Here is a 23,603-nt window from a genome sequence, read left to right as displayed (position 1 = left end):
TCAATTATTTGTGCATTTCTATAAAAATATTATTCTCGAATAATGAACTCATGGTTGATTAGCATGTTTGAAATACTTTTGCACGAGGGACATCGATACAACGACATGGTCGGTCAATTCAAGTCAAGGCTGACTCTTGGAAGTAATTTACCCAACTTACCATACTACAAAAATCATCCAAAAGATTGATAATAAAACCCCTCCCTCCTTACTAGGCATTAGCGACAACTGAGGTAGTAGCTCATCCAGTCAGAAGACCGTTGGGCCACCACTCTTTGCCATTTGAATCTGGCGAGCGTTGTCCAGACCCCACCATGTGTGGTGATCCGGAGTTGAAAGGTATACAAACTTCTGTTGTTTGCATTGGGAAGTCCTGGTCAAGCAAGAAGAAACCATATAATATTCTTAGGTGGGGTTTGGTATATTTGTTTCATTTTCCCTTCAGCCGTTATACTGTAACAAATTTGTTTGTTTTGCCAAGCAAGTTTGGTAAGATAGGTAGGTATTTACCATTTCCTGTTCTGAATTTACCCATATATTTACCATACATATGAACAATGAAGAAGAAACGTATTCCCTTCTCTTCACCATTTACCACTAATCTTATCAACAGAGTCTTTTCACCTGTTCCTCAATTCTAATCCAATTGAAAGATGGAAAATTTAAAGAAATCTAAATGGAATATCCTGGACAAAACAAATGAGTCCGCAAACAATGACCATGAATCAATAAGAATCAACAGATTCAACTCTGTTCTCAGGTATCTCTCTCTCTCTCTCTCTGTATTTATTGACCTTTCTGCTGCAGCATATACATGGTAAAAGGCTACAGTACATATTTTGGTTTTTCCTCCTTTTTCTTTTCTGATAGACTAGGGATTTTCTATACAGCAGCAAAATGCAATTAAACATATATAAACAAAAAAAAAACAAGATCAAGTTAAAACTCCCAAATAACTCAGATCCTTCCAGCGATGTAGAACAGAACCCGGCAAAATCACATTTATTGACTAAGTTAGCGAATAGAAGAGGTTTAGGGTTACCGGCATCCTTTAGCTACTTGCCGAGTAGAGAGATGGAGGCAGAAAGCAATTAGACTGGAAAGATGATGTCGGTAAGCCAGGATGAATGATCATCCATACATCCAGCAGAAAGCAATGAAGATGTGACCCCCAGTTTAGCAAAGCCCCACACACCACCTTACCAACTGCTGCAGCTGTGCCCCTACCAGACGGCTGACAAGCAAATCAATCATTCAACCGGCCAATGAACCTAAAAAGAGTAAGTTCTAACCACCAGCTCTACACTCTATTGGCCCATTTGAGAGAAACATGTGAAAGAGGTTTGATGTGGTCCCACAGCCATAATATCATCCGGATATCCATATCTCAAAATGCCTAACCCCTAGCATGTCTACAGACAAAAATTTGTTTAACCACGACTCAAAAATCCTAAACTAAGCTTGATTTGTGGACTGCTGATAAACCTACACCAGCCGATGATAACTCCCAGCCAGATTTTGGGACAACCAGGGAACTGCTGCCACCCATCATGAACAAAGATGATAATGCTGCATCTCAGAAATCTGACAACAGGACCAATCGAAACCCATATTTCTGAAACATCATCCAGTTGCAGATGGTCAATGAGCTAATCAAAGTAATGAATTTGCAGCACATAACCAAGATGGAAGCGAAGTACCCAACCAACAAGATTTTTACCAATTCTCTAGAATTCAGTTAGCATCCAGGACATCAAAGAGCTACTGGTAAACCATAATTGTGGAATGATCTAATTCGTCCATCCCAGCCTGCAGTGACAATCACGAGATCCCAGGCATGAGAACTGGATGTACTCTGGCAAGAAGATCTCAGAAACTTGTATTGAGATTTATGCATGACGGATGACACAGCCTGTTGGCTTGAACTAATAAGCTTCTCCTCTGGCCATGTGGCAGTTCCTTTGGGGAAAGACTCTAAAATGAACTCCTGACCAAGAGAGAAACAAATGGGCGAAGGGAAAGGTAATATATCCCACAAAGTCTCATCCACAACATGAAATTGCCATCCTTTTTCCAAAGTTTCAAACTTGAAGCCAGACCAAGGAAGAGCAATTGATGCATTAGTCGAAAAGCGTTCACAAGACCTAATTATTTTTGGCTGGGACCTAGAAAGATCTTTCTGATCATAGCAGTTCCAAACATACACATTAGAATCTTCAGAAGTGGATACAATATGCTTTCCATCTGACGTGAAAGATGCAAAAAGTTGGTTTCCTGTATTACGAAGGCCTGGAATAGAGAGATTTATTAGAATTTATGCAAAAGGTTAACAGAGGCTCACACTAAATAATGGAGTTAGCAACATATTACTTTCTTGAACATATATTCAATATTACCATGTGAAAGGCACGTTGGCTTTCCACAGGCATTGATGTTCAAATGCAAAATCCAATCAGTACATTATTGACACAATGCAGCAAATTGCAATATAAGGACTCAAACTTAACATAGAAATGGCGGCAAAGAGGAAGTCTGCAAATAGGCCACCTAGATGGATCTAAGACAAGAGAAAGATTACCTTTGTATTTGCCAACAACATTAAGCCCCTGAAGAATTCTAACTTGTGAATCCGCACAGGTCACCATTAGTTTACTTGGGTCTTGCGGGAAGAACTGCAGTCATATAATAGAAACTATGATTATGATATACTCTGATAAATCGAAAAAAGAAGCTGTAATAAACAGAAGCAACAAGTCAAGCATAAACAAACGAGGGATGACTACCTGGAAGCCAGTTATCCTTTTCCATGGAGCCTTTTTCTTACTGTTTAAGCTTATCTGAGCTTCAAAATGGATATGATTATCTGATGCAATCATGCCATTCACAGTCAGTCAATCTGAATTCCCTAGGGAATATTGGGATTTGGAAATCATTTTATGACCCATCAAATAAAAGCCTAATCAACTCAAGCAGTACAAGTCAGCATCTCAAATATAATAGTAACAAGCTTATACTTGTCTTAGAAATGGAAGTTGTATCAGTTTGGTATAATTGGATCTTTTGCATAGAAGTATCCCTTTTTACACCTCTTAATATAATTTGTATATTGAAACAAAATGTTAATCCCAATTTCTTTACAAGAACATATCATATGAGTCAGTCAATTGTGAGGGATTGTCTTTATACTGGTGCCTATTTCAGCAACTTTTCCATTCATTTGACATTCATATAGATATGAGCATAGGAGACGGTTAGACGTCTAAAATTCATATACGCAAACCCACCTAGTGGGATTGAAGCTTGTGATTGTTGTTGTTGATGTATAAATATGAGAGTAGGGGAACAAGTTTGCACCTATTTTAACCAAATAGGTTATGATGTAATGGAATACAAACAGATATCGATGGAATGAGAACCTGAAAAACCATTTTGCTTCTCACCTAAAAGATCCTAGAAAATATAAACTACCAGAAAGAATACAATTTAACAAAACTCGCATCCAACAGAAATGACACATGAATGAGATGAATGCAAGTACAGGTAGGAGGAGGGGGGCGGGGTTGAATATGACCTTCATGTAACCAACTAAACAAGCATATTTTTCTAGGTTCAGATATTTGCCAGTGGTTATGTCTTGAACTGCCAAAAGAACCTGCAACAAGCTACTGAACTTCATAGTGCGGCAAGGGTATGAACATTGGTCAAGCAGCAGATGCCCAGTAATACAGTAAAGAGAACTTATTATTGTAACGAACATCAATAAACCAGTATGCACACCAAAAAGAACAATGAAAATGAAAGCTATCCAACATTCCATTACTATAGTTAACAAAAGCTGTTAGCCCTTTGTGAAGTAAAACAGACTCTACCTGATATGTTGTAAAAGCGACATTTCCCTGTCATAGAGCCAACAATCATACCCTGAACAACAAATGAATTTTCAATTAGAATGTCTTTCAGAGTGCATACTGTCCAGCAAGAAGAGAGGACAAGGCAATCAAAAAACCTGCCCATCAGGGTGATAACATATGGCCGTGATAATATCCCTTATATCTATCCAATCAACAACGCAACCAGTGATTGCCCAGATCCGAACTTTCCCATCTATCGAACCACTGATAAAGTGATTATTGTCCACAGGGTTAAACTGAACGCAAGTCACTGCATGATACAAGAATATAAAGGGGGAAAAAATCATAATTCTACACAAAATCATAACTATGGTCATGCACTCCTCAAAACTAAATTACAATAAGTGAAACAGCCAAGCACACACCGTAATTACTATGTGGAAAAACTTTAAGGCAATGCTCAGATCCCACTTGCCACAATCGCACAGTTTTATCAACTGAAGATGAAAGCAGAAACTGCATCAACAACAGAAATAATGAACATCTAATTTATTCCATATAGGGGAAAAATTCAGTGACTTTGAAATCAGTAGCTTACATTATTCTTTGACCATGACAGATCTAAGATCTCACAGTTGTGTCCGTGGAATTGATGTAGTGGCTCCTCCAATATCCGGAAGACCCTTGGTGGGAAGATGACACAAGCTGAGTCTTCAGTTTTTTTTAGGCTCTTTAATTTGCACAACTTCTCTTTCTCCACGACAACGGGTGCCAACTCAGAAAGATGATTCACGGTAAAATAAATGCATGAAGGATCAACAGCTGGAATGTCAATTTCATTTGATCTGGCATCCACAACCACTTGCCATACACGCACAATACCATCTTCACCAGCAGTGGCAAGGTAGCGTCCATCAAGGCTGAATTTCATTGTCAAAATTGAACCTTTGTGTGCCTGAATATCTTGTCCCATGAATAGTGCAGAGAGTTCCTTAACCTGCTTTTTGCAAGGCCGAACCTTAACTCTCTGAACCCTAGCCCCCTGTGTAGGCCTGGAGTTAGTCGGTCTTATACTATCAGCTACCCCTTGCCTATCTGCAATGCATGTCATGGAACGTAGTCTGCTCAACCACTTGCTCTTTACTCTATTCAACGTCCTGCCTGAATTGTTACCACCCTCAGTTTCTCTCGGCCTAGGCTGCTGAACTGCTGGAGATGAACTACAAGTGTTCTGAAACTTGTCAGGCACAACCAATTGGGCCAAACCTGATCCTTGAGGTCTATTCTGCATATTCTTCTTCCCCAATTCATCTGCATTACATTCTGTTCCACCACCCAAATTTCTGCTTATGATGGAGCCAGATTCTTCCAGAACATCACAAGCACCGTTGGACCAACTTGACATAGAAGACCGGCTTGAAGAAAACTCATCTTCAAAGCATGAAGTTCTCAATACTGCTCCACTACTCTTCATAATTCTGTCTATCTCCTCCTTATACAGATCACGGCATTCATCCCCCTGATTCTTCAAGACCATTTGACCCGAGTTCAGCCCCATCCAATTCAAGAATTTGCTACGACGCTCTTGAACACTTTGAGGGATTTTAGTCCACACTTCATAGTCGAAACTACTTGATGCACTATTATCAGAACGAAAACTAGAACCAGGAGTCTCGAGGCAATCACTGACTGGTGAAATGTCATCATGGGCATCAAAGAATCTAAATTCTTCGTCTTCTTCACGGAAGCTACCCATCATTCCTTGAGTTCAGTCCGTGTAATCCCAGCTACAGAAAATAAATTTTTCAGCCCTGGGCAATGTGCAAAATTCCATCCCAACCAAAAACCCAAAAAATTAAAAGGAAAAAAAAACACAAAACCAAGATCAGTATAACAGCAAAAAATTATTGAATCAAACAACGGCAACCCCACAACACAAAATCCGACGAGGATCTCAATCCAAACCCATTGAACCTGGTCCCCAATAAAAATATGTTCACGTAGCCCTATATTTTAATTCAGATCATAGAAGGCTGAACCCTAAGTTGCCCAACAAAAAACCGGCACCCAACACTCCAAAGTACACAAAACGATGAAAGGGATCAAAACCCATTATCCAAAATTGCACTTGAAGCAACGAATTAAAGAAAGTGGGAAGAGAAAACAAAACCAATAAATATGCAATGCACAAATATATATATATAAATATATATATATGTGCGCGTTTAAAGAATGAAAGAAGGATGAAAGCTCACATGGGGCTGGTTGTGGGAGATCGAAGGAAGCCCGGAGAAGAAGGCATGGGTGGGAGGATCGGTGCCCTGGAGAAGATGAAGAATTAATAATAATAATAATAATAATAATATAATTATTATTATTTATTTATTTACTTATTATTGTTGAGAGCTATCTACCTATGCATCTATCCCTGTGTATCAGGGCGGGTTGAAGGCGAGAGTATTGGGTTGAACAGCGAAGCAATTAGAGGAGGGACAGGAGGGGGATTGGAAGTAGAAATTAGGGGGAAGAAGAGAGGGCAAATTGGAGATAGGGAAGGGGAAATTCCTTGGTTTTCGTGAAACGGATGACCCGAGAAACGAGAGTTGAGCATCTTAGTGGGTGTGTAGTAGAGGGAAGGAAGAAATCAGAAGGGAATGGGGATGCCCTGCCCTGGATGTTTGTTCTTCTGCCCCTCTCTCTCTCTCTCTCTCTCTTAATTTTTTTTTCTTAAAATAAGAACATCCATATCCATATATTATGCAAAACATATAATTTATAATAGAGAAACAACTAAACAAGGTGGTTTTATACAAAATTTCATACAAATGGTATTTATTTTTCATTAATTATGTTCAAAAATAATTATTAGAGACAAAATCCAACCCCTTGCTTTGCTATTGGGATTAGGCCTAGCTTCGAGGGGCAGCCTTTCAAAGAAAGAAGCCTCAAGAAGAAGGGTCAAAGGGGGGTGGGAGTTGGGGTGCTTCAGCTTCACCAACGTCCAATTTCAAATGTTGTTGAGCTAGAAACTGCTTTCCCATGTCTCACTCAAATAATTCTCAAAATGGTATTTTTTTATTATTATTATTATTTTCTGGGTTGGTCCAAATTGAGGGCTACCTACCCTACAAATTTTCCAATATGTTAGCCTCATTCTATGTTCAATATTCATCCTTGAATTTTCAATTTTTGAAAACCCTCATCTATATATATATATAAAAAAAAAAAAACAAAGTTACTGATTGTTTTTTATTTTTATTTAAAAATTATATTCATACAACAGTATCAATCGGCAATAATTGGTATTTCAGCTTCTCAATTAATTAATACATATCAAGCTTTTATTCCCAGTATACATATATATATATAGAAAATTGTCACATGAATTGTAACTATGCAATCATTTTATTATTTGTGGTTAGAGTTTTTCAATTAAAGAATGGAATTATTAAGACTTAATTAAGGATACAGCTACACCACCGACTCCTCACTGATTAGAAGAATGATCATTGAACTCGAGAACTCAAATTAAAATAAAATCAAGGGCTTCAAAACTGGGAAATAATTTAATTAAAAAATGTGAATAATAGTAGATAGAGGTGAACAATACAAGGAGGGGAATCAGGTTCTGGTTGAGAAGAAGAAAGCAATACGGAATCAATGAATAAGTGAGCACTGAGAGGCAGCGGCAGCGGCAGCGGCAGCGGCAGCAGCGTTGTAATGAAGCCAGCCTAGAATTTGGGGTGAGAGCGAGAGAGGGGCGGCTTTGGCTTCTTCCCCCCACACCACACCCACAACCACAGGCCACAGAATGATTTCTTGCTTAAGAAGCAGGCAATCCATCACGTTGCCCCCCCCATCTTACAACTTGCACCATATATATCAGAATGAAAGAATGAAAGAAAGAAATGCCCTTGAATTGAATGAACCTTTTATTAATCATTTTCAGCAAGTAAGTAATTCTGCTGCATCAGATACTAATGATTAGTGTAATTTTTTCAAAATTTTGGAGTTGTAACGTAATTTACAAAGTGTTGTATTCTCTTGAGCGATGGGGGGGGTGAGGTGTTGGGAAGTTGAATCAAATCAATCAATCAATAAATGCATGAGCATTGGGCGATGACCAATAAAAGGGGGGCGGTGTGTTGCTTGAAAGTGATTACTATTATTATGATTAAATAAAAGGTAAACAGTTGTTGATGTTAACAATGTCTCATTCCTTTTGGAGACAACCGCCAATTCCAACTCACATAATCAGTAATTATTACAATATTAATAAAAGCCGCTTTGTGATGATTGTCATTAACGCCACTGCAAATGTCATATTTTCTGGAGACAATCCATCCCTCCGGAATGTTTCCCACCCAATCCCTCTCTATCTCCATTTCAACTGAATTCAACCCCTCCCTCCCTCCCTCCTGTCTTGTCTCGTAAATGGAAGATTATTTAATAGGAGATTAATTATATTAATAATTATTTAATTTTATATTTTATTATTATTTAATCATTAAATTTTAAAATATTATCAATTATATTTCAAAACTGTTATTACTTAGTTACTCAACTTTAAAATATTACTTGTTAGGTATTAATATTTTAAAATTATTTTTCACCCGTTACTCGTTAGTCACTGAACTTTAAGTTCACGAGTGACAGATGAAAAATAATTTTGAAATATTAGTGACTAACATGTAATATTTTAAAATTCAGTAATCAAGTATTAACAGATTTGAAATATCAATAATTAATAAATAATATTTTAAAGTTCAGTGATTATTGATATAATTAACCCAAATGTATCTAAATATTATTTTAACAGAGCAAACATCAAACATGAACACTTTAAAATATTCTTTTACTTATTTTAAATTTTAAAAATGAAAAATAAAAAACTTACTATTTTTAGTAAGGATTTACACATATAAACGTCAAAATTGTCAAGTTCTCTAATTCTTTTTGTAAAATTATTTTTATCCAAAGCTAAGATAAATATTTTTTTATGTTTATGATTTATTTTTAAACAAAAATATTGTACCAAATAATATGTAAAGTATATATTATCTCCAGGTATGTATCCTACAGACATAACTGCAAAACCAACATTTATATGTATTTAAGAGTGGATGTTTAAAAAAATAAAATGTAAATCAAACATTGAGAAAGTGATTAATTTTGTATAACAATATTATTATTCTATAAGAAAGCTATCATGCTTCGGTATTACCAATCTATATTAATAAAATATTTTATTAGGAATCGTAATAAAATTTTAGGTAGTATTTATTAAAATGAGTAGGATAAGCATTTATTAAAATAATTTTTTTATAAAGTTCAAGATAAATTATCTGAAGAGAGAAAAATGATAAATTTATTTTGAAAATTTAATATAAGAAGTCATGTGATTTCTTTTAAAAAAATTTAACAAACACAATTAAAAACACTTTTATTGAGATGTTTTTATATTCTTTTTTTTTTTTGTTTATATCTTGATTATCAAACATTATCTTAGTACAAAATGGATAATATTATTTATTAAAAAAATTATTTTAATAAGATATTAAAATATTATAATAAACATCATTTATAAAAAAAAATCTCAAGATTTATGATTGGTCAATTCTTTATAAGTAAGTATTTATTTTAAAAAATGTACATATCTAATATTAGTGTGAATTTTATTATATAGTTTTCAGCATCCTTAGTGTTTAACTTAAGTATCGAAATATTTGCACGAAAACTTCCTTACACTCTCTGATTGTTTTTTCTCTTACAATCTCGAGTAACATTGAGACGAAAATCTTGGCACGATGACTTCAAGACAATATTAGAATTCAAAATGAAAGCCTCAAAACAATATCGAGTCTTAGAACAAAAATCTCAATAGGACATTAGGTCTTGGGATCAGAACAAAACCCTCAAAACAACATTAGGTCTTGAAATGAATAAGATCTCGAGCGACAATATTAAGATTTTTCATTTTCGTGGGTGAAATATTCCACAGGTTTGAATTGAGCAAATAAGCTCATTACAAAAAAAATAAATATTAAATACAATTACAATTATAGTGGGAGTCCGATCATTACTCGTCTAATAGATTTAGTAATGATATAAAAGACAAAAATTCAAGCCGAATTAAATAGTTAACTAAGTGAAAAAGACTAAAATAGTCTTGCAATAATTTTAAGAGCCACTGTGACAGTTCAGTCAATAAATAATATTTTAATATTTTTTTTACTCCGCCTAAATTTTCATATTTTATATCATTATCCTAATAAACTTAGTGGTTATACTCACAGAGATGTAAATATTCAGTTGTGAAAATTTGTTCTAATTTTTTTTAAAATTTATTTTATATAAAATAGAAAATTATAAAATTTGTTCAAATAGTAAGCCGTTTACTGATTGGGAATATTTTTTGTTTTTCATTTCCATTGTTTATCTCTATTTTTATGTTTTTATTTCTATAAAAAATAAAAAAGAAATGAAAAACGTGTTCATTTCCACTGAAAATCATTTGTAGACTTTAGAAAAGAGTTTAAAAAATGTGTTGGTTTCTCTGATTGTGGCAACTAACTATATGGAAAAGAGTTTTAAATGAGAAGTGGGGTGGTGGCCACCCCAACCCAATGCCCACAGGCCACAGCCACATTGTCCTTACGCACGGGATGGGGGCTGTTTCCCCTTTCTCACCTCCTTCCACTTCCACTTTCACTTTCCCCTTTCTCTTTCTGAAATCACATATGCCGTGTATAATAATTACCCAATTATATACATTGCCCCTGCCCAAAGAAGAAACCAAAATAAATAAATATTGCACGGGTATTATTGGGATTTTATCATCTTCATTTGCTCAACTGTTTTTCTTTTGGACGAGAAGATGTGAAAACACGTTTATCTCTATAAAAACGATGCGTTCCGAGGTCTAAAGTAGGAGAGAAGGAGTGTCATGATTGAGGTTTCGAATAAAATGATCTTTTCATTTTTTTTTCTTTTTTATATTGAAAAAGTAATAAGAATGGGGTGTTAAGTTTTTTATCATCCTGGCATCGAGCTATTTTTCTGCAGGACCTCCCTTACAATATCGTCACTACAGTAGAGTTTAATAACCAAGTTCGAGATGGATTGGTGTGGTTCCTCTACGCCTAAGACACCAGAATATCGAACCATGAATGAAGAAAGACATAAGAGAAAAATATATTGACTAGTGATTATGAGGCCAACTTTGTAAAGCTTATAAATAAATTTTTATCATTTGAGAATTTAGCAAGAGTTGTATCCCGAAACTTTGCTCATAATGCAATCTTTTAAAGTTACTCAAGCACTTTTGTATATAATCTTGTCATACAATCGAAATTCTTAATCTCCTAACAAAAGAAAAAGGGAATTCTTAATTAATCTGATTGGTGGAGTTGGGTTAGACACGAATTCTCTCCAATTGGCTCTATTCTCCTGACCAAGAGTTTTTCAATCTTTTTGTCTTCTTCTGTTGTGTTTTGCAATTCTACAGCCTCAGGGCCCTGATTTGGTTGCTATGGAGGGATACCAAGGCAATGTTAGCAAGCCTACGTAAATGGGATTTAACTTTTTGAAGATGACAAGTGCATAATTTTTCAACTCATCAGGCATTTGTTAATCAAAATATAAGGTAAGAGAGCCAAAATATGGAATACATTTCAAATTTCTATCCTTTTCAACATATTTGATAAGCTTATCTGATCATTCTTAAGAAAATCACTTTCTGACCTCTTATCTTAATTTTTTAAGATATGCATATCCCTCGTCTCCCTCAAGATAAGCAAATCTTGATCCCTACATATAAAAAAAAAAATGACACATGTGTCATCTAATACATTCTAAAGATTTAACAAACAGTTTGATAAAAATTTTAGAATATTTTTTCAACTTTATCTTGACCATTCTATATCTTACTCCGAAAATTATTTCAGACTTATCTTAATACTCTCTTATCTTACTCATTTTAACAAACGGTACCTAAATATATAAAATTTAAAAACTGAAAGTATATACATAACAATTGGGGACAAAATCAAACCACACCAACATTTCCCATGTACTCTACCTTTTGTGAAGAGTGAGCGTTGCGAGGATGGGTGAGCCATGTAGTTTTGACATTTTACCAGTGGCATTTATAAGGTGAGAGGGGGTGGAATGGAAAGCCATCTTGCTGGAGGAGGGCAGTTGGGGTTCTGGTTTTGAGGGAGAAAATGAAAAATCTCTGCCTCTGGAAGCAGATACATACAGATACTTGCTGGCTCTGCAGACTGCACAAGCAAAGCGCCTAGTAACACCCAAAGAAAAGTACATTAGATTTGGAGCCAGAGTGGGACCACTTTTAACCTTTTGTGGGGATGCATCTGATCCACATCTCAAGATGCACAATTGTAAATTTTGTCCCTCCACCAACCAAATAATTTTGAAGATTATGATTGTTGGTCCTATTTATTGGCCTTAATTGGTGAGGAAAATAGGTAAAAAGTTCATTTTATCCCTACATTGATGCAGTGTAAGGATGGAATAAACTTTTGAATCTTGTTACTTTTTTCGAGAGTCACAAATAAACTTATCAAGAGGGGTCAAAAAGACAAAAAAATCACTCACCCAAATGTAATTGTATCCCCTTCCCTAGTGCAACCTCCCTTCTCTTTTCTTTCCTTCTTATGGTTGTCACCTATAGCAAGCTCTAGCGTCCGCCATCGCCTTTCTCACACCGCCTTGCCACACTACAACGCCGTTCAAGCAAAATCTCTATGTGAGACTTTATAACAAAATAGCATTAATCTAAACTTTGTAGTCATTGTGAATTTAATTCAACAAATAAATAAGATCAAATAATAATCTATAATTTTAAATATGGGGACAGCTTCTTGTGGGCTGCCTGCCTACTGCCATCTGATCCAAATTTGATGCTATTGCTAGCCCCCTTCTCCCCCTCTGAATTTGCATCAATGCTTTGCCAGTTACTGCCACTGTGGTACCCCCTAACCTGGACCACCCTGCTGCTCCTATAGTTCTTTTTCTGATTTTTGGGTGGTCCTATGCTAATATTTACTATTATTAAAATGTTTATATAACTGTTTATTCATATGTTTCAAGTGTTGGCAACTAAACAGTATTTCAAATGGTGTATAGTGTTTTTTATCTCACATTAATTGGATAAAAAGTTATAAGAAAATTGGGTCTCACGTGCATGAAATTGGACCAACCTAAGGCAAAATTGAATATCCTCCCCTCTCCCTCAGCGCTCGAGTTAGTGCACACTTTGCAACATTTTGTTTGCTTTCTCTTCCCCTTTACACAAGTTATTTTAAATTAGTTTTACCGAATAATGTTAACTCAATCTTCAACCACAGAAAAAACAGGTCTCTGCCTATCGTTCATTTATCTTAACTTCTTCTAAATTGTTTGAACCAGTCTTCTTACATGCTGACTTTCTCTCAGTGTTATTATTTCTCACCTATAAAAGCAACCTCTCGCTACACTCGTGACATACCAAAAACAATGGACATTCCAGTCATTCCTCATGCCACTATTTTGTCAGATTCATCTCTGATTTCTTGCTTATTCATTTTCTCCCTAAAACTCAAGTTTTAGGGAGATTCATCTCTGATTGCACACAAGTTTTAAAAGAACTTGTTATATTTTGAGAAATAATCACCTTAATCTCTGTATCATTTATTAAGAGGTGAAAATTATCTTCAAGTCCAATGACATTTATTATCACATCTCAAGTTTCGTGCATTTATTGTTCACTCTTATTGAATTTTTTCAACTTTTACAGCATCAAGAGGGTATATTATAGTTATTGTTAGCATTTTTTTGGTCATTGGAGCCCTATATAGAAAAATATGGAGGTATAATTTAATTGTTGTAATGTACTCCACATAAAAAGATTTTAAGGTTCTAGACATTGTCGCTTTAGAGTCATTTGTCTGGACTGACAAGTCCACCGCTTCTGTGTGCAGTTGAAGTGGAAGTAATGGACATAAATTTCTTTAGTGTCTACCCTACATGATTATATTTAAAAATTTTGTTTTGCTTACTGTACCGTCTGCTCTCTGAACTGTTTGAATGTCTTTGCCAAAAGTGGGGATAGGGCTGTGCAACTGTGTACTGCTTGGCAGGCAGGGAAATCATGTTCTGATAAAGGAAAAGGACTGTATCTTCAATTTCTTCTCCCCCCCCCACCAACTTTCTGATGGGCCAATCAAGGATTGGGTTCGACTGGATTGGATTGACTGGGCTGGGCTACCCTCACCAAAAACCCTATCTTGTCTCATCATTTGGATTTGGATGATGAGCTTTATCACCTTGGAATGCAACTAAAATGGACATGCATTTTCTAATAAGGATCAACCAAAACTTCACACGAGCAACCCATCCACTACACTCAAAACTCTAAAACAAGACGACTAAGAAGTAAACACAAAACTTTCATGACTTCTCTTTATAGATTATAATTCTAGTACATTTGAGTTTGGGCCAATTTAGAAAGGATTGAATAGGTTGTACAGTTAGCTTGTCAACTTTTAGAATTAGCTGAGGATGGAAAGGATTGGAAGCTAGATAAAGTGCTCAGTTGGATATTCATGCTCATACCCATTGTAGTCATAGTACAACCTCTCACCCTTTGGTATGTCTCTGTTTGCAACCAGCAGAACCCGACACTCGCCATTGACATCGAATCTCACACATTTCAAGTTCTGTTTCTTCTTCCCATCCCTGCATCACAAAGAAATGGAGGTTATCGCATTGTTTCAAGAGCAAGCACCCATCTGTATCTTTTACGCATTGCTTATATTGCAAACGCACGATTACAAGTTCAATGAACTATGATGTATATCTCTTGCCCAAAATTGGCAGGTTAGGAGCACCAATCTTACACATTACAACTATAATGTAAATGACCCATTGTTGAGCTGCAAACTATGAACCACATACACAACACAATGAACGAGACATTTGAAACACGTTAATTAATAAAATAATTTTTATATTTTAATAACCATATTTCAAATGAATCTCTCTAATTTAACCTGCAATCAGCTCACAGTCTAGTTATCTTCATCCCTCACAATCTCAGTCAATTTTTGATTTAAGTAGAGAATAAAAACTTGAAAGGTATGAAAATTAAATAGTCATTCAATTAAAACACAAAAAATAAAAGAATCATACAATTGACAGGTTAAAAAAATAAAAAGTTAAAATAGAAACCAGTATTTTTTAGTCTTTCAAGTGTCAACATAAGTGTCGCACTTGTCCCATGCCCGTCCCATTCTGTATCTTGTTAAAAAAATTTAGTGTCCGTGCTTTATAGGCTGCACATAATATAGTTATCCTTCAAATTCATGATATTTTCCAATTACATCTTTTAAGTTAAAGAACAAGCAAGAGTAAAAGCAAATTTCAACTGAGGAAGAAAGAAAAGCAAGTTCAATTTTCATAGAACATTTTTAAAAACCAGACACCTGGCAATATCTTTATGGCTAAGAACTGATTCAAACATTGATGATGTATAGAGCAATGGGGTCATCAAATTTTTTAGTCCTTTGATCCTTTTAGCATGGAGCACGGATAATTAAGATGATGACTGGAGATAAGATCCTGGATCATCGACAAACTAGTGCAGATGTTTTCCTGAAAAGGGCATCAAATTATAAACAATGATCAGTAGAAACTTCTGAAGAGGAAGGATGAACTTACGGGGTGTGATTGTTGATGCCATTTATGAAGCGAGCTATGTTACTGCGTTTGTCAGGACAGATGACAAGGCTTTTTGAAGGATTAGCAGAAGATATAAGCGTCATCATGCTATCACCATCATCGTTTTCACGATTTTTCAAGTAATCAACATCACCGACATACTCCGTTATTATAGTTAAATCCTTGATAAATCTATCCGCTTCCACAGTGAATCTGTTAATTTAGGACAAGCAACATAACACGAATTAATAAGATACAATTGAAGAATTAATTGGCAATAAAAAAAAACAAAAGCACTTGAAACTAACAACTTTGCTCACCCTTCTCGGGGATCAAAAACAACCATAAGGGGTGGCCATTCCCCTCTCTCCATCATGTTCTTGCACAAATGCAGGGTTTCGGTGTCTTCTTTTGACAAAACCTGAATGCATTTCCAATTCCATTTTCAGTAACATAGTACTCTGATTGATTGACAAATCTATAGGCGGGCATTACTAAGAACATGACCAAAGAAAGATGTTACTGGGACCTTAATTACCACTGAAGGATGGGACAAGATATCCAATGCCACAGTAATTGGGCATCACTCCAACCATTATTAGAAATTCAGCTAACATGCAGCAATTGGAGACATTATGATGATTGAGCATAATTCTAACCGTTATGATAAATTCAGCTAATATGCAACTGGAGAAAAGACAGTCTTGAGCATAATTCTAATGTGAAAGAACAAACCATTGGAGACAAAAAAGAAAAAGAAAATATAAAAAGCTACAAGATTCCTAAAATTAAAAGGCCCTTGCAGGCCCATTAACCCATCTGTCACCAAGAACACCCTACACGGTTATCCAACTTTGCAGGGCATCAACTAAAGGATACCCTCTTAGTCTCTAGTTCTTTCTGGTAGCATAATCCTCCAAATTTCATTATCCTACAGTAATGAGTTTACAGTGATTGACATTTTAATACACTAATTTTAGTTACTTGACAGAGGAGACCGTGTTTGCAATTTCATTATACCTGCATTCCACCCTGTTCCAGTGCTGCGCGATTTGCTGATCTCGGGGCCATGCCGGTCATATAAGTAAGTTCATTACTGAACTCTGCACCGGTTGCCGTCAGTGCCGTGGCCAATGATGCCATCTGTTCCAATCTCCTTGTAGGATCCTCGCTTGGGTTGAATGGCAACAGCTTCCTCCTCCTCTTCGACACCACCAAGCTACTCGCTCGCCTTCTCTTTCGACTGTCTAAATAGATTAGAAGAAACAATGAGATCGTTAGTGTTCTCCACTCAATCAACAATCACAATAAGGGGATCTGATATAATTCTGCTATTCCTTTACCTTGGCTAGGCTTTTGGATTCGTTCTGAAGACCTATGAATGCGAAAGAAATCGATAATTTTTGTTTGCACAAGAGGAAAATCTGCATTTTCCATAAACTAGTGTTATTGTTCGGACTCATATCGAAGTATATCACATCTCCAGATCAAGAAACTAAACCATACATTGGACTTTTCCGTGGCCGGAACAGGAACGGCAGAACCAGGAGCCATTTGGGACGGCGGCGAGGATGGGCCGGAGGCAGAAGAGGTGAAACCCTAGGTCGCACTTGTCGCAGAGCAGCATCTCGGCGGCGTTCTCGCCGGAGCCACACTCCTGGCAGTAGGCGTCGCTGTAATCCCGCCGCGACCTGACGGAGCGAGGCCTCGGGGCCTGGGTCCTGCGGCGGAGCACCACCGCGCTGGTGGCTTTACCGGAAACCATTTCCCGCTCGTTTCTGGGCACGAGGAAGAACAGATCTGGACCTGTAGCGCTTGTTTGCGGAAGAAAACTAGAAATCTAATTTCTACATATAGCACATGGAATCAACGGCTGGTTTGGCGCGCTAATTTGGTTTCGCGGGAAGTGGGTATTTTCGCGCCAAATCCCGCCATTGATTCAGAGCTCAACGGCTGAAATCTTTTCCTGTTTTACTGCAAAAATCTTTTTTTATTTTCTCCAAAGCAAAGCGAAAGACTACTGTTGTTGAAACACAAAACAACAACTTTGGTGAGAGGTCTTGGTTCAAATTAATCTAATTATAAAGTATAATAATCAAATTAAACCAATTCAATTAACTTTGGATTTAATCCATAGTCTGGTTTTGGTTTCAATATCTATACAATAGTATCCATCAATTTTTAATTCAATAATTATCGCATACAAAAATGTATAAAACTTGTTTTAACATAAATTATGAAGAAAATAGCAGCTTAAAGTGGAGTTTTGGCATTATTTGTAAAAAAATTAGATAGAATTAAGTTAACAGGCTCGTGAGTCTAATATATAGATTCAACTTTATATCAATTAACTTTAAAAAGCAAAATCAAAACTTAAATATAGTATAGTAGAGAAATAAAACAAAAATCCAATCCAAACGACACACTCGGCTAAATGGTAGTACCATTAATCAAAACTGTAATATCTTAGTATTTTGAAAATAATAATAATAAATTTTATATTTAAAATATTTTTTGATATCATTAGAAATTATAATTGAGAAAACTAATGGGCTTAGAGTTACTGAACTAATTTGAAAAATGAAATGTCAAGTAAATGGGCTTAGAGTTAGTAGGTTAAGTTAAAAAAAAAAATGTTAAGTAGATGAGTTTAGAATTAGTATGCTAAATTGAAAAAAAAATACTAAGTAAATGGGTTTATAGTTAGTGGGCTAAGTTGAGAAATGAAATGCTAAGTAAATGGGCTTAGAGTTAGTAGACTAAGAAAGTGGGCTTAAATTTATGGATTAAATGAAATAATAGTCCATTCAAAATAAGATTTAGTTGAAAAATAATTAAAGAAAAAATAATTAAAGATAGTGGGTGAAATAATGGAGAAATGTGGAAACAAAATAGAGTATGGACAAATAATCAAAGATAGTGGGTGAATTAATGGAGAAATGTGGGAGACAAAATATGGTGTGGACAAATAATCAAATATAAATGATGAATTAATGGAGAAATGTGGGAGACAAAATAAAGTGTGGCCAAATAATCAAAGATAATTGGTGAATTAATAGAGAAATGTGGAAGATAAAGTAGTGTATGAACAAATAATTAAAGATTATGAGTGAGATTTAGTGAAAAATAATTTTAAAAAATAATAAAAGATAGTGGATCACTACAATTATACTAAACTTAATTCAACCTCTATAAATAGAGGAAACTTGAAAGGTTGGAGGACTTAAATTAGAAAAAGAAATATTGTAAGAAAGAAGAATTTGAGAGTAAGAGAGAGATTTGAGAAAGAGAAATAAAGAATATAGAGAAAAATATCAAGAATTTCTAGAAAAATCCTATAGGTTGGGTTTAGTAGTTCATGTGAAAATTTGTGGCAAAAGGCGTTATTGGATACGCAAACCGAGATTTCATCGCAATATAGAAGAATACCGAATCACTCTGTGGAAAGGTAAGTTATCTTAAAAAAATTCTTTAAAAATTTCAGAAATATTAGAATGATATTCTATAATTTTTTATGGTGAAATTGGAAGAGAAATGTATGATTAGTATTTATTATGGATTTTTGATGTAATAGATGTTTGAAAATCAAAGGGAAAATGAAAAATAAATAGAACATGAATTTTAAAATTATGAGAAAATTTTTGCCGCTTAGGAATATTGTTTTAGGAATTATTATGAAGAGAAATTGAGAAAATTTTATGAGAGGGTATTTATTTCATAATCTTGAGGAAATAATAGGAGGAAATTGGAGAAATTAGAAAAATTAGAAATCTGATTTTCTTAAGTAATTATGATGTCAGGGTACGTTAAGATTCGTAATTGAGTACAATTGGAAGTTCGACGTGAATTTTGAAGCAAAATTACGCTAGGGGCAAAATTATCTTTTTACAAGGTAAGTGGTATTATTCAACTATATTTAGTTTATGAAAATGGCTTGTAAGTGGTTTCACCAAAACTTGATTTTATCATGTTGTCAATACTTGATGTGAACATGTTATGTGAATTGCATTTATGCATATGAGCATGATGAAATTCACGGTCATACGTTGCATGGGTTTGGGATTAGGTACTGGCACCGTTGCTTTTGCCAATAGTGCACCCATACACCCCAGTCTGGCAGGGAGACTGTAAAAATTGCGGGTAATCTTAAGGTGCAGTCGACCCAAATATGAGAGTTATGATGTTATGTGTATTGCATACATACACGAGTATTAAATGTTTTGTTTCCCTTACTTAGATGATTTATCATCTAACTTGGACTTTGTCCCTGGAATATTCAAACGTTCTAGATGGAGATTGTAGCATAAACGATGATGAATGAGGCATGAAATGACACTTAGCAAAGTGCATGATGAGTTGTATGATTAGTTGAATGTATGTTATGTAGCTCATGTATTTAAATTCTGCTACTTCGAATTCTGAACGTTTTGAGAAATGATCATGTAGAACCCTATTTAAGGTTAATGTTAGTTGAGAACTTATGTTATGTATTAAGACATGCTGAGAAATTTATGTTCTCGAGATGTAAGCACTGAATTATGATTAATGTTATGATGTTAGGTTCGATTCTAGCTTCCGCATTTGATATTTATGATGATTTTTCTTGGAGATAAATGAATGGAGCTTTTGGGATTTATTTAAAGAGTGGTATGATTTAGCAATAGTTTTAAAAAAAAAAAAATTATCCCAAAATTGTCCTGAGATTTTACGCACTTGGAAAACGGGGCGTTACAAAAACTCTTTAAATTTCGACATTTGAGACTTTTGTACTTTTTTATTGCTTTAATTTATTTTCTTTTTATTCCATTGTTTATTGCTCTTGACTGGTTTAATCATCATTTTTTGGTTTGTTTGATTCTTGCATATCAATCTCATCATTGTTGTTATGGTTCAATTCGCATTGGTGTTATTTGTTGGAAGTGAGTGTGTGCACGCACATATAGTGGGTTGCCTTGTCCCATATCAGTGGGTGACAAGGCTTTTCATGAGTTTTTATACTCTAGCTTGTCCATATTGAGTTGGGCCCTAAAGGATAGCTAGATTTTATTAGCGGGCGAACTCTTATGCCCTTGCATGCACTGTCGATTAGGTGGGCAAGTCAGTTGGTGCGCGGTGTGCCTGTTATCTTTTTGGGCCCGGTCTAACTTGTTTAATTATTTGTTATTTGTTTTTAGATTTTTCCTTGCTAAGTCGGTGGGGTGCCTATATATAACTGTGCTGGTCATGGTTTTTCTCTTCCCAAGTTTTTTTGGCTTTTCTTTCCCCCTAAGCTTTTATGTCTTCTCGAGTTTTTTATCACTGAGAATGAGTCTATTCATGAGTTTGCTAGCTCCGATTGTACGTGACTACAGTTCACATGATAGGTCATTTCACCCTATTGAGATAGTCGTCGGAGTATGCTCGCTGTCGATGTAGGGCATAAAATGTCTTCAGGACAATGCTTTGTGCCACTCGATCTGCTTTTGTTCCTCTATCTCCTTGAGGTTTCAGTTGCAATGGTTGTTGTTCACTCGTCGTCTCATTTTTATTGATTTGGTCTGATAACATCTGTTATTATTCGTTTGTTGTTGCCATTTATAAGTTTTTGTTGCTAAATATGTCCATGCTCGAGCTAATGCGTTTGGAAGATTATTCTCTATTATAACCGTGTTAATCTGTAGTGTTTTATATTTCATATTCTGTATTATTATAATTGATATTCATCTATTTGGTAAGTCATTACTGTGTAATCTAAGCATATATATATATATATATATACTCTCTATATCCCTAGCTAACATTATAATAATTATTGAATTTTCACCAAGTATTTTCGAGAGTTGGTATTTAAATTTAAGTCAACTAATTTATTAGCTTATTAAGTTTGAGGAAAAATGTTAGAATACATTGATAATGTTTTCATATTTTTTAAATCTTTTATATATTCATAAACAAAGTGCTAAATTAACTCATCTACTTTCAAAAAGACCAAATAAACACTATTGCTCATTCACAGTGGAAATTGTTAGAACGCTATCAAACGAAGTTATTTTCCATTAATAGAGTTGATTTAGCCTCCGACTCAAACAATAATCCTAAATACCAAACTCAAATCAAGCACTAAAACCCTAATTCAAATGCCAAACCTTTAATTCTCACTCAATACGGTTGGAAAAAGGTCACCCATGTTCTAAAGGGTCCCAAATCTACTCCATGCTTACATCTTCGTGGCCAATTTGAAAAGACACGTCCTTTCAAAGCTCATTATTTTTCAAGAAATTAACCCCACCAAAGAAATTGAAGCTTTTCCAACATTATAACCATGGTGGCTATGGTAGAGAATATGAGTTCTCTCCTTCAAGCACTACTCTAATAAAGACACACATCGAAGGAGATGAAGTATATAAATATACACTCCATTTTCTCCACTTTCAAGTGTTTTGGTAGGTGCCAAGACAAAGCTAAAGAATACCTATTGCTATTGGAGGTTACTCTACAGTTGCCTACAATTGAAGATGGGGTGTTCATGCCATTATTGAAGCCAAGTGGGGAAAATGATTAAATTGACTATGAAACAGTCGAAGTCACCTCTTATTTGGGTTATATTTTGGGTTTAGGGTTTGATTTAGGGATTTAAATTAACTTTGATAACATAATATAACGCTATTGAATGGTATTTTAATGACATTCAATATAAAGGTTAATGTAACGTTGCGTTTAAAAGTATAAGAGTCTATTTGATCATTTTGGAAATACACAAGCTAAATTAGCACTTCGTCCTATATTTTGTATAATTTTTTTATATTTATTTATTTTATAATTAGCTCAGCACCAAAAGTATATATACTCATTGGAGGCAATATCAATTATGAGATAATACAATATCAAATCAATGCATTTCAATATTTTTTTTCCCTTAAATATAATCTTGAACGATGTAGATGAAATCAATGAAGAAATCTCTTAAAGAGTAAGCTAATAAAGAAATCGCAACAATAAATTATTAAAAAATCACAACACCACTTAGCATAAAAAGAAAGAAAAAAAAGGAGAAAAATTGTGACAACAAGAATAATAGAAGATAAACAAATATAGGTTGTTGAGAATGGTCATTGATGAAGAAATCAATCAAACTCGTCAACCAAGGAAATCAAAGAGAATAGATAAAGGCGCATACCACAAAAAAGAATGTAAGAGATGATGAAAAAATGATCGTTAATTATGGTAGAATGTGGAGGAGTGACAATTGATAGATCTAGTGATGGAGCAATGCAAATGTTCTAGGGGTTATGGAGAGAGAGAGAGAGAGAATTGAATGGTGAAGAGTTATTGAGGGGAACGAACTCTAAAAATTTATATATAGGGTAAATTACATCTAATGCCCCTGTGATTTGGATTATTTGTGTATAAATTTATATGATATAAAATTAGTTCTATAAGTTCACGTGATTTACATTTTTTTTTTTGCGTGTCACAAATAGTATTATATAGGCCCAATTAAGTAAGATTAAACTAATTAAACATTAATTTAGATACAGATGAACAATAACTAGTAAATCTAACAACGAGAGTCCTATGAAAATTCTAGGGATTGTGAAAAGAGAAAGAAATGGACAGTAATAAAGGATTTGAGGAAATGAACTCTAAAAATTTATATATAGGGTAAGTTATACCTCATCCCCCATGTGATTTAAGTTATTTATATAGAATTAACCTATAGTTTAAAATTGGCCGTAAAAGTTTTGTAATTTACATTTTTTGCATAAACACCTGCTCATCCATCACAATAGTGTTAATTAGGCTTTAATTAAGTAAAATTAAACAATAATCCAGACAAATTTAACTGACAAAATCTAGTAAACAAATTAAAAAAATGTGAAAATCACTAATCGATACACTCACTATTACATAATCTTATTCTTAGGATTCATTAATCTTTTTCTTCTTAGGATTTCTTCTCATTCATTGGCCATTTTTGCACGTGTGTGTAAAGATACGGGTGTTTGTGTAAAAAAACAAAAAAAAAAGAAAATAATGAGAAAGCAGAGCCGA

The 23,603-nt window shown here is 34.8% G+C and overlaps 2 protein-coding genes across 5 annotated transcripts; both read right to left on the bottom strand.

Annotated features, from left to right (window-relative positions):
* Window positions 1-703: 703 nt before the first annotated feature.
* On the bottom strand, window positions 704-6,794 carry LOC127788675 (uncharacterized). 3 transcript variants are annotated; one of them, XM_052317256.1, is made up of 10 exons: window positions 6,266-6,794; window positions 6,107-6,172; window positions 4,450-5,662; window positions 4,277-4,367; window positions 4,007-4,161; window positions 3,870-3,921; window positions 2,784-2,863; window positions 2,579-2,672; window positions 1,721-2,289; window positions 704-1,615 (listed from the first exon to the last, which is right to left on the bottom strand). In XM_052317256.1, the coding sequence occupies exons 3-9, from the start codon at window positions 5,608-5,610 to the stop codon at window positions 1,754-1,756; spliced, it is 2,169 nt and encodes a 722-aa protein (XP_052173216.1). In that variant the 5' UTR covers window positions 5,611-5,662; window positions 6,107-6,172; window positions 6,266-6,794; the 3' UTR covers window positions 704-1,615; window positions 1,721-1,753. The 3 variants fall into 3 exon arrangements, with proteins under 3 accessions (XP_052173216.1, XP_052173208.1, XP_052173197.1); XM_052317248.1 differs by having other exon boundaries at window positions 704-2,289; window positions 4,450-5,638; XM_052317237.1 differs by having other exon boundaries at window positions 704-2,289; window positions 6,266-6,793.
* Window positions 6,795-14,289: 7,495 nt separating this feature from the next.
* On the bottom strand, window positions 14,290-17,526 carry LOC127810554 (histone-lysine N-methyltransferase ATXR6). 2 transcript variants are annotated; one of them, XM_052350096.1, is made up of 6 exons: window positions 17,079-17,526; window positions 16,916-16,996; window positions 16,593-16,819; window positions 15,893-15,993; window positions 15,573-15,785; window positions 14,290-14,591 (listed from the first exon to the last, which is right to left on the bottom strand). In XM_052350096.1, exons 1-6 carry the CDS (start codon window positions 17,335-17,337, stop codon window positions 14,432-14,434), a joined length of 1,041 nt encoding a protein of 346 aa, XP_052206056.1. In that variant the 5' UTR covers window positions 17,338-17,526; the 3' UTR covers window positions 14,290-14,431. The 2 variants fall into 2 exon arrangements, with proteins under 2 accessions (XP_052206056.1, XP_052206062.1); XM_052350102.1 differs by lacking the exon at window positions 14,290-14,591 and adding an exon at window positions 15,281-15,506.
* Between the last annotated feature and the right edge of the window lie 6,077 nt (window positions 17,527-23,603).

Source organism: Diospyros lotus, chromosome 1 (genome assembly GCF_014633365.1).
Source record: "Diospyros lotus cultivar Yz01 chromosome 1, ASM1463336v1, whole genome shotgun sequence".
NCBI lineage: Eukaryota > Viridiplantae > Streptophyta > Magnoliopsida > Ericales > Ebenaceae > Diospyros > Diospyros lotus.
This window is presented reverse-complemented; position numbering and strand designations above follow the sequence as displayed.